The sequence below is a fragment of the Neophocaena asiaeorientalis genome, unplaced genomic scaffold (assembly GCF_003031525.2).
Source record: "Neophocaena asiaeorientalis asiaeorientalis breed wild unplaced genomic scaffold, Neophocaena_asiaeorientalis_V1.1 scaffold87, whole genome shotgun sequence".
Lineage (NCBI taxonomy): Eukaryota > Metazoa > Chordata > Mammalia > Artiodactyla > Phocoenidae > Neophocaena > Neophocaena asiaeorientalis.
The window spans coordinates 3,531,648-3,546,687 of record NW_020175432.1 but is presented as its reverse complement, the minus strand read 5'-3'; the positions used below and the strand labels follow the sequence as shown (position 1 = coordinate 3,546,687).

The 15,040-nt window shown below is 48.2% G+C and overlaps 2 protein-coding genes across 5 annotated transcripts in view; one reads left to right on the top strand and one right to left on the bottom strand.

Moving 5' to 3' along the window:
* The window catches only part of MAU2 (MAU2 sister chromatid cohesion factor), a 33,462-nt gene extending 18,893 nt beyond the window's left edge, over positions 1-14,569 (bottom strand). For 2 of the 3 annotated variants that reach the window (XM_024767267.1, XM_024767268.1), the window contains exons 1-4: positions 14,273-14,569; positions 1,533-1,550; positions 871-936; positions 70-165 (exon numbers count right to left, since the gene is read on the bottom strand). In XM_024767267.1, the coding sequence (XP_024623035.1) occupies positions 70-165; positions 871-936; positions 1,533-1,550; positions 14,273-14,548 (456 nt within the window). In that variant the 5' untranslated portion in view covers positions 14,549-14,569. Of the gene's footprint in view, positions 1-69; positions 166-870; positions 937-1,532; positions 1,551-2,281; positions 6,886-14,272 lie in introns of those variants that run through there. The other variant, XM_024767269.1, reaches the window with a different exon arrangement.
* Positions 14,570-14,880: 311 nt separating this feature from the next.
* SUGP1 (SURP and G-patch domain containing 1) overlaps positions 14,881-15,040 on the top strand; it is a 29,831-nt gene continuing 29,671 nt past the window's right edge. Inside the window, exon 1 of one of the 2 annotated variants that reach the window (XM_024767436.1) lies at positions 14,881-14,960. In XM_024767436.1, the coding sequence (XP_024623204.1) occupies positions 14,927-14,960 (34 nt within the window). In that variant the 5' untranslated portion in view covers positions 14,881-14,926. The remainder of the gene's footprint in view (positions 14,961-15,040) is intronic. The other variant, XM_024767437.1, reaches the window with a different exon arrangement.

Sequence of the window (15,040 nt, the reverse complement as noted above, 5' to 3'; positions counted from 1 at the left end):
GCAGCTGTGCCCCAAGGTCACGGCCCCCAACAGGCACCCACGCATCTCGGCCGGGCCCGCAGTACTCACAGCAAGCTGGAAGAGCAGGCGGCAGTGCCAGTACGGGGTCTGCTGTGAGATCTGGATTGCTTTCCGCAGCAGTGGCTTTGCTGCATCAACGGAATTCTGAAAGGAAACAGTGAAGTTTGGGGAGGAAAAAACAAGCTGGATTCCTTATGCAGCAGCTGCGGAGCCAGAAGGCCATTCCTGTTCACACTTACCAAAGGATTTGTGGGTTGCCAAAGTGCTTGATTAAAGAAGAAAAGATATTTTATTAGACTCACTGGCTGGGAAGTTTTTGTATCGACCTTAAAATAACTCCCCACTCAACTAAACGGAAACTAGCTTTAGTTCAAAATCCTGAACAGTCAAATTGATAACAATTGCTGTCTTTCCTGTTCTGCAACCAGAGAGAGGGGTCAGGGGCATGAAAAGGGGTCACTGCTCAACGCTGGGAAGGGCAATTTTCAGCTACACCTGACATCAGGAACCAGCTTAAGGTAAACTATATAAACTTGTTCAAGAACTAATCATCTTTAGCCTAGGAATCATCTTTAGCCTAAGTTTAAACTATATAAACTTGTTCAGGAACTAATCACCTTTAGCCTAGGAACAAGGCTGTTTTCCAACAGTCCTCGGTAGAAAAAGATTCTGCTAGCCTTTGTTAGCAAGTGATCACCCATGGCTGCCCCATGCCAGGTGTGGGAGATAAGAAAATTATGAGAAGTCTTAAAAGCCGGAAGGGAGTCCACTCCTGAGAGTCCCAGTTTGCCACTGTGCTTTGCTACAGGGAGAGGGAGTTTGCTTTCAGAAACCTTCGTATGTTCTTACCTCTTGACAGTATAATTCAGACAAAAGACTTGCTGCTTCAAATTTAACATCTTCAAACTGCGGGATCTAATGATGTCCAGTTAAGGAAGTAGAGACACTGCAAAATGGTCAGTTTAAAAGGGCCACAAGGCCTTCCTGGTGGCACAGTGGTTGAGAGTCCGCCTGCCGATGCAGGGTACACGGGTTCGTGCCCCGGTCCGGGAGGATCCCACATGCCACGGAGTGGCTGCGCCCGTGAGCCATGGCCGCTGAGCCTGCGCGTCCGGAGCCTGGGCTCCGCAACGGGAGAGGCCACAACAGTGAGAGGCCCGCGTACCGCAAAAAAAAAAAAAAAAAAAAAAAAAACGGCCACAGCTCAGCGTTCTTGCACTGCAGAGACTGGCCGGACGGGCATATCCCCACCCGCTCTAAAACCCCTACTTCACATATTCCCCCAGTAATCCCTGAGCTTGCTGCTGGCTGGGTGTGGAGCTAGAGGCTGGGGCATGAAGAGGAGCACAGCACCCAGGGAGAAGCTACTGGTCTGAAGGGATGCTCCAGGTAATCTGTGGGGCAAAGCCCAAACCCAAGGTGTGCATTATAGGTAGGATTCAAGTTTATAACACATTTTTTTTATTTAGAAAGAGTTTTCCTTAAAGGGAACAGTACCAAGAAAAGGATACTTGCTGTGATATCAACCACTGAAAGAGAAAGAAAAAAGCATTAATTCTCAACCATACGCTTTGCACCTGCTTAACTGGCTCCACTTTGGGGTTTACACAGGTTGTCTTGTCACCAAAGGCTGCAGGTGTTTGGTTAAGTGGGAAGATGGACTGCTCAGCCTAAGAGGGTGGGCTTGCTTTTCCTCTAGTCCAGCAACCAGGGCGTGTCTGGGGGAAAGGGAACATGAACTTGCTCCCCCACTCACGGGCTTCCCATCCTGCCAGGCTCCGGAGTCAGAATTGGAGCCCTCTCCCACTACAGCAGCAATGCTTCACAAGGGGAAGGAGCACAGAGGGGCCACCACATGACACTCACTGTAGTACGCCAAGAGCAAATCATGACGTGAGGAATTAATTACAATTAGAGAGTCGGTCTGTGGGTGTCAGTCCTTCCTGGAGAAGTGACATTTAAAAGATGTTTGGAAATGAGCAAAGTTAGCCTCAGAGGAGAGGGAAGAGTACTCCAGGAAGGACTGGTGTGGGCAGCACCTGGCCAGGGGTAGCAGGGATGATTCTGAGTTCTGAGCTCACCATCCCTCTCTGCTAGTACACAGGCTGGGACGTGGTTCAGATAACGACATGCTCCCACTTGGCCATAACTGTGCCCTGGAGTTTCACATTCCAACAGGAGGCGGTGAGGTCCCAGGACCGTCTGCCACACCACCACACTGACCACAGTCTGTCAGACTATCAAGGACTCAAGCATATACCTGACGCTGTTCCTGCTGACCCACTCGTCCTGCAAACATTCTCAGAGTCTCAGAAGTTGCTGGAAGGCAGATCCAGAGCCCAACAGAAGACTCTTACTTGCCATGCTCTGTGGGAGAACAGTGCGTGTGGTGTGTATGTGTGTGTGCACGCACGCGCATGTGGAGGGAGGTGGTGGGGGTTGGGGTGTCTGGGGCTGGGCCTTGAAGGATGAGGATGTAAGTATGGGTGTTACCAGGCAAAGAAGGAAGGGGAGGTGCTCCAGGCAAAGAAGAGCAGAGGGCCAGGGAGGTGAGGCTGGAAGGCCCATTTGGTCTCTGTGCCACTCATGTGACTGTGGGTAAGAATGCCCTGATGTCACCCCTGGAGCCTGACCCAGTCAGACGCATAAAACAAAAGCACCCAATCAGATCCAAGTTTTAAGAGCATCTTAGATGCAGCAAAGGACGCAGAGAGAGGAGGAGAAAGAGGAAAGAGGCTGAAGGCCCATGGGTGTGCTGGCCACCAGGGAGAAAGGCCAGTGACGCCAGCGGGACAGCCTGGGAGCTCGAGATGTCTCTGAGGCTGAGTGGTGGCCAGGGAAGTCACCAAAGAGGCTCGGCAAGACTTGGAGCTGGTCTGGAGACAGCTGCCTCAGAGACACAGGTGGGCCAGGAGGGGGAGCTATGGGAGTAGAGGAGAGGGACAGAACAGAGAGAAAGAGGGAACATGGAGAGCCACCAGGCTCCTGTGTCTGTCACACACACATACAAGTGCACGTGCACATAGAGCCCAGCAAAAAGGCACTCCGCAGCCAGCCCGGGTGTCCCCTCCCAAGGCTCCCCTGCAACAGGGTCAGGAGGAGCTCAGGGTCCCAAGAGGGACACGGCCAGTGCCTGCTGCCAGGAGTGTGGCCCCAAGTGAGGCTCCTTGGCTGAATACCATCTACATGGACAGTGGGGACAGGCCTAGCTCCAGCCTCGTGTGACATCATGAAGCTGGTACACACAGCTTTCTACAGAAGCCACTCCTCCTCACTGGGAAGGGCAGTCGAGCTAGAGACACTCCTGAAGGCCACCAACTGGGAGGAGGGACAAAGACACCGTGTAGGAAACTCTGTGACTAAAAAGCTTGGTGAGGGACACGCTAAGACCTGGTCCCACCTCAAGATTCTGTAATTCCATAACTTAATCTCCACATGCAAGACATATCTCAGGCAAGGCCTCCATACTCAAGGGGAGCCCTTTAGAGAGAGTACAGGATGGATAAAGACACACATGAGAAGCATTTGCCTTCCACTCGGAGCGCCATGTGGCTTGCTCTCGACAACCCAGCCTGGCAGCCAAGGCGGAGTGGGCTCAGTAAATCCACCACCTACAGCTGAGTTTCCAAGTCAAGCTTGGCCATGCCTCAGGACCTGGCGTAAAGCTGACTACATCTGTGTGTCACTGTTCCCCAACAGAGGTGAAGAGGGCAACAAGAGGTGAAACTCCTCCAGTGGGGCGAAGAAGCCTTCCTTATGAGTCTGTGCCCCAGGGATGCTCTCCCAACTGCACAAGGCATACTCCAAATTCACGTGAGGACAGTCCACAGAAGTATGTCCATGGTGGGCAGACTGTGAGGGGACACAGCCATTTGCCTACTGCCTGGGGAGGGCCCCACTATGCCGACTTCTCCAGCGCCTTGGCCTGTGCTGCTGGGCCCAGGCCCACATGGGCCCATCAAATGTCTCTTCACTTGGGGATTTTATGTGGTTAACATCTATTCAGTAGACATTTGGGCTGGACCCCACTAACATCTCTTTTCTATAAGTCAGATGTGTCTGTTAATGATCAGTTTCTATCTCTGACAGTTCTGTTTTCTGACCTGAGGGCTGGAGAAAGAGCATCACATCCCCCTGGGGCCTTTCGTGACCACGGGGAGAGCTGAAAAGTAATGTGTGAAGTTTGAAGACTCAAACCTTCTGGAAGGCCTTGTCTGTCAGTGTGAGAGGCTGTCAGGAGCGCTGCTCTAGGGGCCAGAGGACAAAGTTTGAGGTGTGGACCCACATGGGAGTTAGCAACACTCCAACTCCTGGAGGAGCTGGATCCTAGTGGTCCTTAGCATCCATTTCCCAGAGCCATGATCTGCCACCATTCTCTCATGCATGCACTGTGGGCCACCAGCCCTCAACACACACACAAACTGGGGATGTTGGATAAAGCCCCATAATGTGCCTCATCATGATTCTGTGTCCCCAGTGCCTAGAAGGGGCTGACACACGGGAGGCTCTCAGGAAACATTTGTTGCATGAATGATGACTTTATCTATCCTCACAAGGAAATGAGGGCTTCCTCATGCACAAGTGGCCAGAGAACTGAGGCTTATGCCCTTTTTTTTTTTTTTGGCTGCATTGGGTCTTCGTTGCTGCGCGAGGGCTTTCTCTAGTTGCAGCAAGTGGGGGCTACTCTTCGTTGTGGTGTGTGGGCTTCTCATTGTGGTGGTTTCTCTTGTTGCAGAGCAAGGACTCTAGGAGCTCGGGCTTCAGCGGTTGCAGCATGTGGGCTCAGTAGTTGTGGCGCACGGGCTTAGTTGCTCTGTGGCATGTGCGATCTTCCCAGACCAGGGATAGAACCCGTGTCCCCTGCATTGGCAGGAGGATTCTCAACCACTGCGCCACCAGGGAAGCCCAGGCTTATGCCTTTTAAACACAAAATTCTAATTCCTAAGTGGCATCAGACATCTCCTTGTCTTTAAACGTCGCTGTTTCTTGCTCAGGCATCAGTGTCAGTGACACCTGAGCCGTCCCCAAGATGACCCATTTCTGAAGCTGTAGGACTAGCTCCATGTCATGGAGAGCCAGTCACTTCCCCAGGACTGTCAGTCAGAAGCCAATCAAATCACTTTGCTTTTGTACATTTTTAAACTTGTAACATAAATTCATAATCAGAAATCTAGATATTAGAAAATACGTCCATCTCACAAATTACCCAAGGTTGCTACCTCAACCTATGTTTTACTTTGTAACACTAAAATATAACTTTTATGTCTTCTTCCTGTCATGCGAAAGCAGCCAAAGTGAGAGTCCCGTCACTGCCAGGAAGCCTGCAGGTGTGAGGCAGAGATGTGAATGACCCTACCAGAAGCCTCTGGGGTCACCTTGGGGTTCTCAGGAAAAGCAAGGGTCACCACAGGGCTAGCATGCACCCTGAAGGGTGGAAGGGCTGGGATCAGCACACTTCTCATTCCTAGGGCATTCAGTTCAGGGCTGAGTGTTTCAAGGCTTCTTGTACCTCATAACCAAGGTAAGTTTTTCTTAAAAATCAGGTTTTTTTAAGTCACCAAAATGTGTAGAAATAGTTATCAACTGCAACTCCTCTGGGATGGAAGCACAACATTTAGGAGCCAGCCTTGCCTCTCTCTGCCATGTGACCACGGCTACAAGCATCCCGGTCAGTACTGCCATCGGCAAGTCGGAAGTGGTCTCTACCTTGTGGGTTTGGTGAGGATCCAAAGAGACAGTGCTCCAAGAACCATGAACGCAGGGCCTGGCATGTGGAAAGCACCAAGAATACTGTAATAATTCCCAGGCAGGAACCGGAAGAAGTTGGGGTTGCAGGGGAGACAGGGGCAACTTTTCAGGGACATTTTACTTCCTGAAGTCAGGGGAGACTCAGAGAATGAGTGAAGAAAATGGAAATGCGAACAGGAGGAAGCACAGATACTCTTCCATGAAAATGCTTAACACCAAGTTCTGCAAATGCAGCTTCTGTACCAGGTTCTGCTCCCAGCTGATGTGGCATGGAATTTACCAGGACACAGCCATGATCCTAAAGGATGAAAGATATGCTCCATCTGTGCCTGATGATGAAAGGCCCAGAATTGAGCCCTTTTAGGCCTTAAAATAAGAAAGGGAAGCTTTTAATCACTTGCTGGGAAGGTAGCCATAGACTCTCGGGCTAAACCTGGAAGCACAATTAAGGAGTGTCTGACTGGCAGTTTGGAGCTGCTTTCTAAGTCAGACGAACAACCACTGAAAAGTAGCCCCATTGCAAACACACAGAGAAAGCAAACGTGGCATCGACACGGGTGCTGCAGTCACTAAAGACCACTGTCCAAAGAATGACTGCCTGGATTATAGCAAATAACGAACAATCCATTCCAGAGAAGTAGCATTTATTCCTCTGTGGCTTTCAAATCAGCAAAATCTAAGGATGATGACGCACTTTCCAGATAAACTAAGAAAGTTAAGGGGGAGATAAATACACATCTAAGTACAGATATAAAGATTCTCAGTTCCACAGTGGAAGCACAAACGACTGAAATGGAACTGTTTGAAAAACAGTAAAATATAAGAGAAGACTGAAAATTTACACAGGAATAGTATGTAGCAAGAGGAAAGACAACAAGGCAAAAATGAAATGAAAAAGAACACAACCTGACAAAACCTGTAGAAATAGCTTCACAAAGTATCTAGCCAAGAGATTTTGATGTAAAGTGACATTCCTTATAATCATGAATGATTTAGTCAGAGTCCCAAAGGAGTCAAGAATTCTGTTGAGGGGACTTCCCTGGTGGTGCAGTGATTAAGAATCTGCCTGCCAATGCAAGGGACACGGGTTCGAGTCTTGATCCGGGAAGATCCCACATGCCGTGGAGCAACTAAGCCCGTGCGCCACAACTACTGAGCCTGCGCTCTAGAGCCCGTGAGCCACAACTATTGAGCCCACGTGCCTAGAGCCTGTGCTCCACAAGACAAGCCACCGCAGTGAGAAGCCCTCGCACCGCAACAAAGAGTAGCCCCTGCTTGCCGCAACGAGAGAAAGCCCGTGTGTAGCAATGAAGACCTGACACAATCAAAAATAAATAAATTAAAAAAAAAAAAGAATTCTGTAGATGCATCCCCATCCCTGCCAAAACCATAAGCAAAAAGAGAAGGCTCTCTGGTGAACTGTCTTGTCATGCACTGTAATAGTTACAGGACCTGCTGAACAGATCCAGGGAATGAGGCAGCCAGCAGGTACTCCGAAGGCCTGCAGAGGCAGGTATGACTGAGAGACCAATGGCTGCAACTTGGATAAAGCTGCTGAGGAAAGGGAGAAATACTCTCCGTCCCTCTGATGGCAACCCTTAACAAATGAACTGATGAAGCAGATGGGTGAGTATATTACACATTCCTTCTGGAAAGCTTACAAATACAGCTGAGGAAACAGAAATAATAATCTACCCTTATATATATATAAAAGTGATTACAAACGAGGTTAGGGTCTCTCATAGGGAAAGCAAAAGATGATGAAAATAATAATTAAGGAAGATGAATGTAATACTAAGTTCAGAGATCAATTAAAAGTTTTATCTATAGCACTTATATGATTCTTTACGTAGTAAAGAATGAAAGGAAAGAATAAAAATTGACAGCTCCGTGATTTGGAAAAAATGCACAGCTAATAAAGAATGAAGTTTTAAAAAAGCATGCTTGCATTGCAACACAAAAGGAGATCAGAAACAACCAAAGAAGGAAAACATTACAAAGAATGGCACTTTAACTGAAATCTGGACAAACTTTCATGTAGGGATGCACCTGACAGAAAGAAAGGTATTTCCAGGTGTAACGACAATGCGACCTACAGAGGGCACCCTGTGGCTCTACGGAAGACCCCACAAGATTTAGGGTTCTGTAAAATCGAGGGAAAACTCTCCACGATGATAAGGATTTAAATTATGGGTCCAAAAGCCAAGCAGCTACAAGGAAGCAATCTGAGGCATGGCTGCTTCTCCTTGACAGCACTGAGTGGGCAAAATATGATAAGGACAATATACACAGTGACTGGACTTCCCCGGTGGCGAAGTGGTTAAGAATCCACCTGCCAATGCAGGGGACACAGGTTCGAGCCCTGGTCCGGGAAGATCCCACATGCCTCAGAGCAACTAAGCCCGTAGGCCACAACTACTGAGCCTGTGAGCCACAACTACTGAAGCCTGCATACCAAGAGCCCATGCTCCGCAACAAGAGAAGCCACTGTAATGAGAAGCCCATGCACTGCAACGAAGAGGAGCCCCCACTCACCACAACTAGAGAAAGCCTGCGTACAGCAATGAAAACCCAACGCAGCCAAAGATAATTAAATAAGTTTATAAAAAAAATATATATATATACAGTGACTATGAACCACTGCTAGAAACAGGCTGAATGGAAAGGAAAAAGTAAAACTATCACTGTTTGCACATGACATACCATATACAGAAAATCCTAGAGATATCACCAAAAAATATAATTTATAAATGAATTCAATAAAGTTGCAGGATACAGAATTAATATACAGAAATCTGTTGTGTTTCCATACAGTAATAATGAACTATCAGAAAAAAAATTAAGAAAACAATCCCATTTACAACTGTATCAAAAAGAGTAAAGTAGCTAAGAATAAATCTAACCAAGGAAGTAAAAGTCTTATACTCTGAAAACTCTAAGACATCAATGAAAGAAAATGAAGACTACAGAAACGAATGGAAGCTATACTGTGCTCATAGATTGGGAGAATTAATATTGTTAAAATGACCATACTACACAAGGCAATCTGCAGATCCAATGCAATCCCTCTCAAAATACCAATAGTATTTTTCACAGAACTAGAACAAATAATTCTAAAAATTTTATGAAAACACAAAGGACCGTGAGTAGCCAAAGCAATCTTGAGAAAAAAGAACAAAGCTGGAGGTATCATGTTTCCTGATTTCAAACTATGCTACAAACCTACAGCAATAAAAACAGTATGGTAATGGCACAAAAACAGACACATAGATCAATGGAGAATAGACAGCCCAGAAATAAACCCATACTTATACAGCCAATTAATCTACGACAAAAGAGGCAAGAATACATAATGGGGAAAAGACAGCCTCTTCAATAAATGGTGTTGGGGCACTTCCCTGGTGGTCCAGTGGTTAAGAATCAGCCTTCCAATGCAGGGTACGTGGGTTCGATCCCTGGCCGGGGAACTAAGATCCCACATGTTGTGGGGCAACTGAGCCCACGCACCACAGCTAGAGAGAAGCCCACGCACTGCAATGAAAGATCCCGCGTGCTGCAACGAAGACCCAACTAAGCCAGAAATAAATAAATAAATATTTTTTAAAAATGGTGCTGGGAAAACTGGACAGCCACATGCAAAAGAATCAAACTGGATTACTTTCTCACTCTACATAAAAAAATAAACTTAAAATGGATGAAAGATTTAAAGACCTGAAACCATAAAGCTCCTAGAAGAAAACATGAGCAGTGTACTCTTTGATATCAACCTTAGCAATATTTTTCTGGATCTGTTTCCTCAGGCAAGGGAAACAAAAGCAAAAATAAACAAATGGGGGCTTCCCTGGTGCCGCAGTGGTTAAGAATCCGCCTGCCAATGCAGGGGACACAGGTTCAAGCCCTGGTCTGGGAAGATACCACATGCCGTGGATCAACTAAGCCCGTGTGCCACCACTACTGAGCCTGCGCTCTAGAGCCTGCGAGCCACAACTACTGAAGCCCACGCACCTAAAGCCTGTGCTCCACAACAAGAAAAGCAACCGCAATGAGAAGCCTGCGCACCGCAATGAAGAGTAGCCCCCGCTCGCCGCAACTAGAGAAAGCCCACGCAGCAACGAAGACCCAATGCAACCAAAATTAAATAAATAAATTAAAAAAATAAATAAACAAATGGGACTACACCCAGCTAAAAAGCTTTTGCACAGGAAGGAAACTATTAACAAAACAAAAAGGCAGAATGGAGAGAATGGGAGAAGATACAATTGTCCCTCAGTATCCTCAGGGGATTGGTTCCAGGAGCCCTTGAGGATGCCAAAATCCACAAATGCTCAAGCGCTTATATATTTTTATTTTTTAACTGAAGTATAGTTCATTTACACTGCTGTGTTAGTTTCTGGTGTACATCAAAGTGATTAAGTTACATATATTCTTACATATACTTTTTCATATTCTTTTTCATTATGGCTTATTACAAGATACTGAATGTAACTCCCTGCGCTATACCTTGTTTATCTGTTTCATATATAGTACTTTGTATCTGATAATCCCAAACTCCTAATTTATCCTTCCCCTACCGCTTTTCCCCCTGGTAACTATAAGATTGCCTTCTATGTCTGTGAGTCTGTTTTCTGTTTAAAATAAGTTCATTTGTATCATATTTTAAATTCCACATATAAGTGATCTCATATGCTATTTGTCTTTCTCTGCCTGACTTACTTCACTTAGTACGATAATCTCTAGGTCCATCCATGTTGCTGCAAATGGCATTATTTAATTCTTTTTTATGGATAAGTAGTAGTCTATTATGTATACATATACCACATTTCTATATCCATTCATCCATTGATGGACATTTAAGTTGCTTCCATGTTGTGGCTATTATAAACAGTGCTGTTATGAACATTTCAGTGCATGTAGCTTTTTGAATGAGTTTTCATCTTTTCCCGATATATGTCCAGGAGTGGGATTGCTGGATCATATGACAACTCCACTTTTTTTTGTTGTTTAATATATACATTGCTGTCGGCATCTTTCGGTTTTTTTTTTTAGATTTAAAAAAAATTTTTATTTATTTTATTTTTGGCTGCACTGGGTCTCCGTTGCTGCCCCTGGGCTTTCTCTAGGTGCTGCAGGTGGGGGCTACTCTTTGTTGCAGTGTGCGGGCTTCTCATTGTGGTGTCTTCTCTTGTTGCAGAGCATGGGCTCTAGGCACACAGGCTTCAGTAGATGTGGCGCGTGGGATCAACAGTTGTGTCTCTCGGGCTCTAGAGCACAGGCTCAGCAGTTGTGGTGCACGGGCTTAGTTGCTCCTAGGCATGTGGGATCCTCCCGGACCAGGGCTCCAACCCGTGTTCCCTGCATTGGTGGGTGAATTCTTAATCACTGCATCACCAGGGAAGCCCAACAACTCTATTTTAAGGAACCTCCATACTGTTCCCCATAGTGGCTGCACCAACTTACATTCCCACCAACAGTGCAGGAGGGTTTCCTTTCCTTTACACACTCTCTAGCATTTATTATTTGTAGACTTTTTGATGATGGCCATTCTGACCGGTGTGAGCTGATACCTCAATGTAGTTCTGATTTGCATTTCTCTAATAACTAGCAATGCTGAGCATCTTTTCATGCGCCTATTGGTTATCTTCTTTGGAGAAACGTCTATTTAAGTTCAAGTCCTTTTTTTAAAAAAAATAATTTTATTTATTTCATTTATTTTATTTTTGGCTGTGCTGGGTCTTCGTTGCTGCACATGAGCTTTTTCTAGTCGTGGAGAGCAGGGGCTACTCTTCGTTGTGGTGCATGGACTCTAGGCACGTGGGCTTCACTAGTTGTGGCTTGCGGGCTCAAGAGTTGTGGCACACGGGCTTAGTTGCTCCGTGGCATGTGGGACCTTCCCGGACCAGGGCTCGAACCCATGTCCCCTGCATTGGCAGGCAGATTCTTAACCACTGTGCCACCAGGGAAGCCCTGAAAAGGGGGCCCTTGTGCACTGCTGGACTGTAAATTGGTGCAGCCACTATGGAAAACAGTATGGAGGTTCCTCAAAAAATTAAAAATAGAACTACCATAAGGCTTCCCTGGTGGTGCAGTGGTTAAGAATCCACCTGCTAATGCAGGGGACACGGGTTCGAGCCCTGGTCCGGAAGATCCCACATGCCGTGGAGCAACTAAGCTCGTGCGCCACAACTACTGAGCCTGCGAGCCACAACTATTGAGCTCATGTGCTACAGCTACTGAAATCCACGCGCCTAGAGCCTGTGCTCCACAACAAGAGAAGACATGGGAGGAAAGTAAATCTATCACTGGAGAACTGTATGATTTTTTTTTCCCTCTGTCTCATTTATAAATTCTCATGATGTGAGTCATGAAAATGTCCTTTCTTTTCATTGTAGAGGAAATACACCACCTATAATTTAAGCTTTTCCCCAATAAAATGACTTCCTAAGGTTTCCAAAAAAAAAAAAAAAAAAAAAAAAAGACACTGCGACGAGAAGCCCGTGCACTGTAACCAAGAGTAGCCCCCGCACACTGCTCCTAGAGAAAGCCCGCGGCAGCAATGAAGGCCCAACACAGCCAAAAATAAATAAATTAATTAATTAAAAAAACAAACAAACAACAACAACCCACGACTTATCGTCTTGGCATGGACCCTGGCGATCTTGACCTTAGATTTTTTGTTGTTGTTGTAAACTTATTTATTATTATTATTTTTTAAATTTTTGGTTGCGTTGGGTCTTCGTTGCTGCGCGCGGGATTTCTCTGGTCGCGGCGAGAGGGGGCTACTCTTTGTTGCGGTGCGCGGGCTTCTCATTGCAGTGGCTTCTCATTGCGGAGCACGGGCTCTAGGTGCACGGGCTTCAGTAGTTGTGGCACGGGAGCTCTAGAGCGCAGGCTCAGTAGTTGTGGCGCACCGGCTTCGGTGCTCCGTGGCACGTGGGATGTTCCCGGACCAGGGCTTGAACCCGTGTCCCCTGCATTGGCAGGCGGATTCTTAACCACAGCGCCACCAAAGAAGCCCTTGAGCCTAGGTTTGAGCTCAATTTTGTTAATAGTTGCTGTGTGGCTTTGGGCAAATCACTTTACCTCTTTGGGCCCATACTGCCTCATTCGTGAAACAAGGAAGTGGATCAAGAAAGAACTAAAGTCCCCTTCCAACTCTTTACAGTCTGCAAAACAAAGATCTGATTATCCTACCAAAGGCAATTTGTTACTAGCCACCGGTGGGTTCAGATTTACCTCAGGATCAACACTTTTATTATTATTATTTTTTTTGTATTACGCGGGCCTCTCCCGCCGCGGAGCACAGGCTCCGGACGCGCAGGCCCAGCCTCTCCGCGGCACGCGGGATCCTCCCAGACCGGGGCACGAACCCGTGTCCCCTGCATCGGCAGGCGGACTCCCAACCACTGCGCCACCAGGGAAGCCCAGGATCAACACATTTTTAAAATCGAAGTTGACTGTATTCAAGAAGTCTTGGGCTTCCCTGGTGGCGCAGTGGTTGAGAATCTGCCTGCTAATGCAGGGGACATGGGTTCGAGCCCTGGTCTGGGAGGATCCCACATGCCGCGGAGCAACTAGGCCCGTGAGCCACAACTGCTGAGGCTGCGCGTCTGGAGCCTGTGCTCTGCAACGAGAAGCAGCGATAGTGAGTGGCCCTCACTTGCCACAACTAGAGAAAGCCCTCGCACAGAAACGAAGACCCAACATAGCAAAAATACATGAATAAATTAATAAACTCCTACTCCCAACATCAAAAAAAAAAAAAAAAACAAGAAAAAAACTCACCTCATACCTCTGGCAGGAAGAGAGGAAAGTAACCATTAAAAAAAAAAGAAAAAAAAAGAAGTCCCTCCTCTAAGCAGAATAAAGCTGGGTAAACGGCAAATGGAGACACCGTATGACAGGAGCGCAGTGTTGCTCTTAGTAGAAACAACTGCACAGCCAGAAAGGGAACAATGATGGCCACTTTCCCACATTTTTTGAGGCACCAAGATCCCACAGGTCAACATGGGAAGATAGGGCCTGCCCTCTGAAGGGGACGGTTGAGTGGATGGTGGGAGGAAGAGAAGTCACAGGTAGATACGGAGAAAGCAGGAGCCCTAGGCCCTGAAATCCAAGCACCCCCCCACCCCCCGCCCAGTTCTGCCTTTTACAGAACTTAAAACAACTGTCTCTAGGCTCTGGGCCTCTGTCTCTCACCTATGACTCCCCTCATCACTGATGGGGGAACAACCCTGCTGCTCCTGAAAAACGCAACTGTCGGAGTACCCGGACCGGAGTCCTAGGCCTCTGCCTGTCACCAGAAACATTAAGTACGGTACGGGGCGAGTTCCCTCGGGTCCCCTGAGAGGCTCACGTCTTCGGGGTCTTGCTGCTGGTGCGGAAGTCACGCCCCAGGTCCCGGAGGAGCGGCGCCGGCGGCCGCCGCCCGCCAGGGTCGCGACCCCTCAGCCCAAGCTCGGAAAAGAGCCTGCACCTCCACCCTTGCGGCCCAGCCCGCGCTCACCGCCTTCTCCAGGTGGCTGCGCGCCTGCTCGCTGTTCTTGGTGTGGTGGTAGAGCACGGAACCGAGCTGCAGGTGTGTTCGGGCCTCAATGCGCTGCGGCGGCTTGAAGGGGAACACGGCCTGCAAGCAGTGCACACACAGGCGGATCTTGGGCGGGCTGGAAGTGCGGAAGTGTTCGGCAAAGCCCAGGAGCGCCAGGTACCACGACTCAGCCGCCTCGGCCTGCGCTGCCTGGGCCGCCGCAGCCTGAGCCGCCGCCGCCGCCTGTGCCGCCATTTCGGCCTCCCCAACAACAAGCTGCCGCCACAGGGAGGCGGAAGCAGGCGCACGGGGCGGGGCCGGGAGCGCCTCGCGTTTCTCGCGAGAGCTTCTGTACAAAGCATCCTGGAACATGTAGTTTGTATTTGGAGTGGCCGCGGCTCCGGGAAGGTCTGAGAAAAGGCGACACCCTCTGGTCCGCGGGACTGTGACCGGAGATTTCCGATGTGCTGAGGTTTGCATTCCTAGGGTGAAGACCCCAGGTGTCCAAACAATGGCAGGGCGTGGCTTGCCGACGCGGACTACATCTCCCATCAGGCCATGCGTACTATAACAAGCGCCCCCCGCCACCACCACCCCTTCGCCCCCGGTGGCGCCGGAGCATTGTGGGATTGGATGAGTCTCAAGATGGACAACCGGGATGTTGCAGGTAACAGCCCCCGCCTCCCCGCAAGCGTCTGCCTGGGTCTTCGGGCTATGAGTCTTTGCTTAGCCCTACCGTCGGGCCTA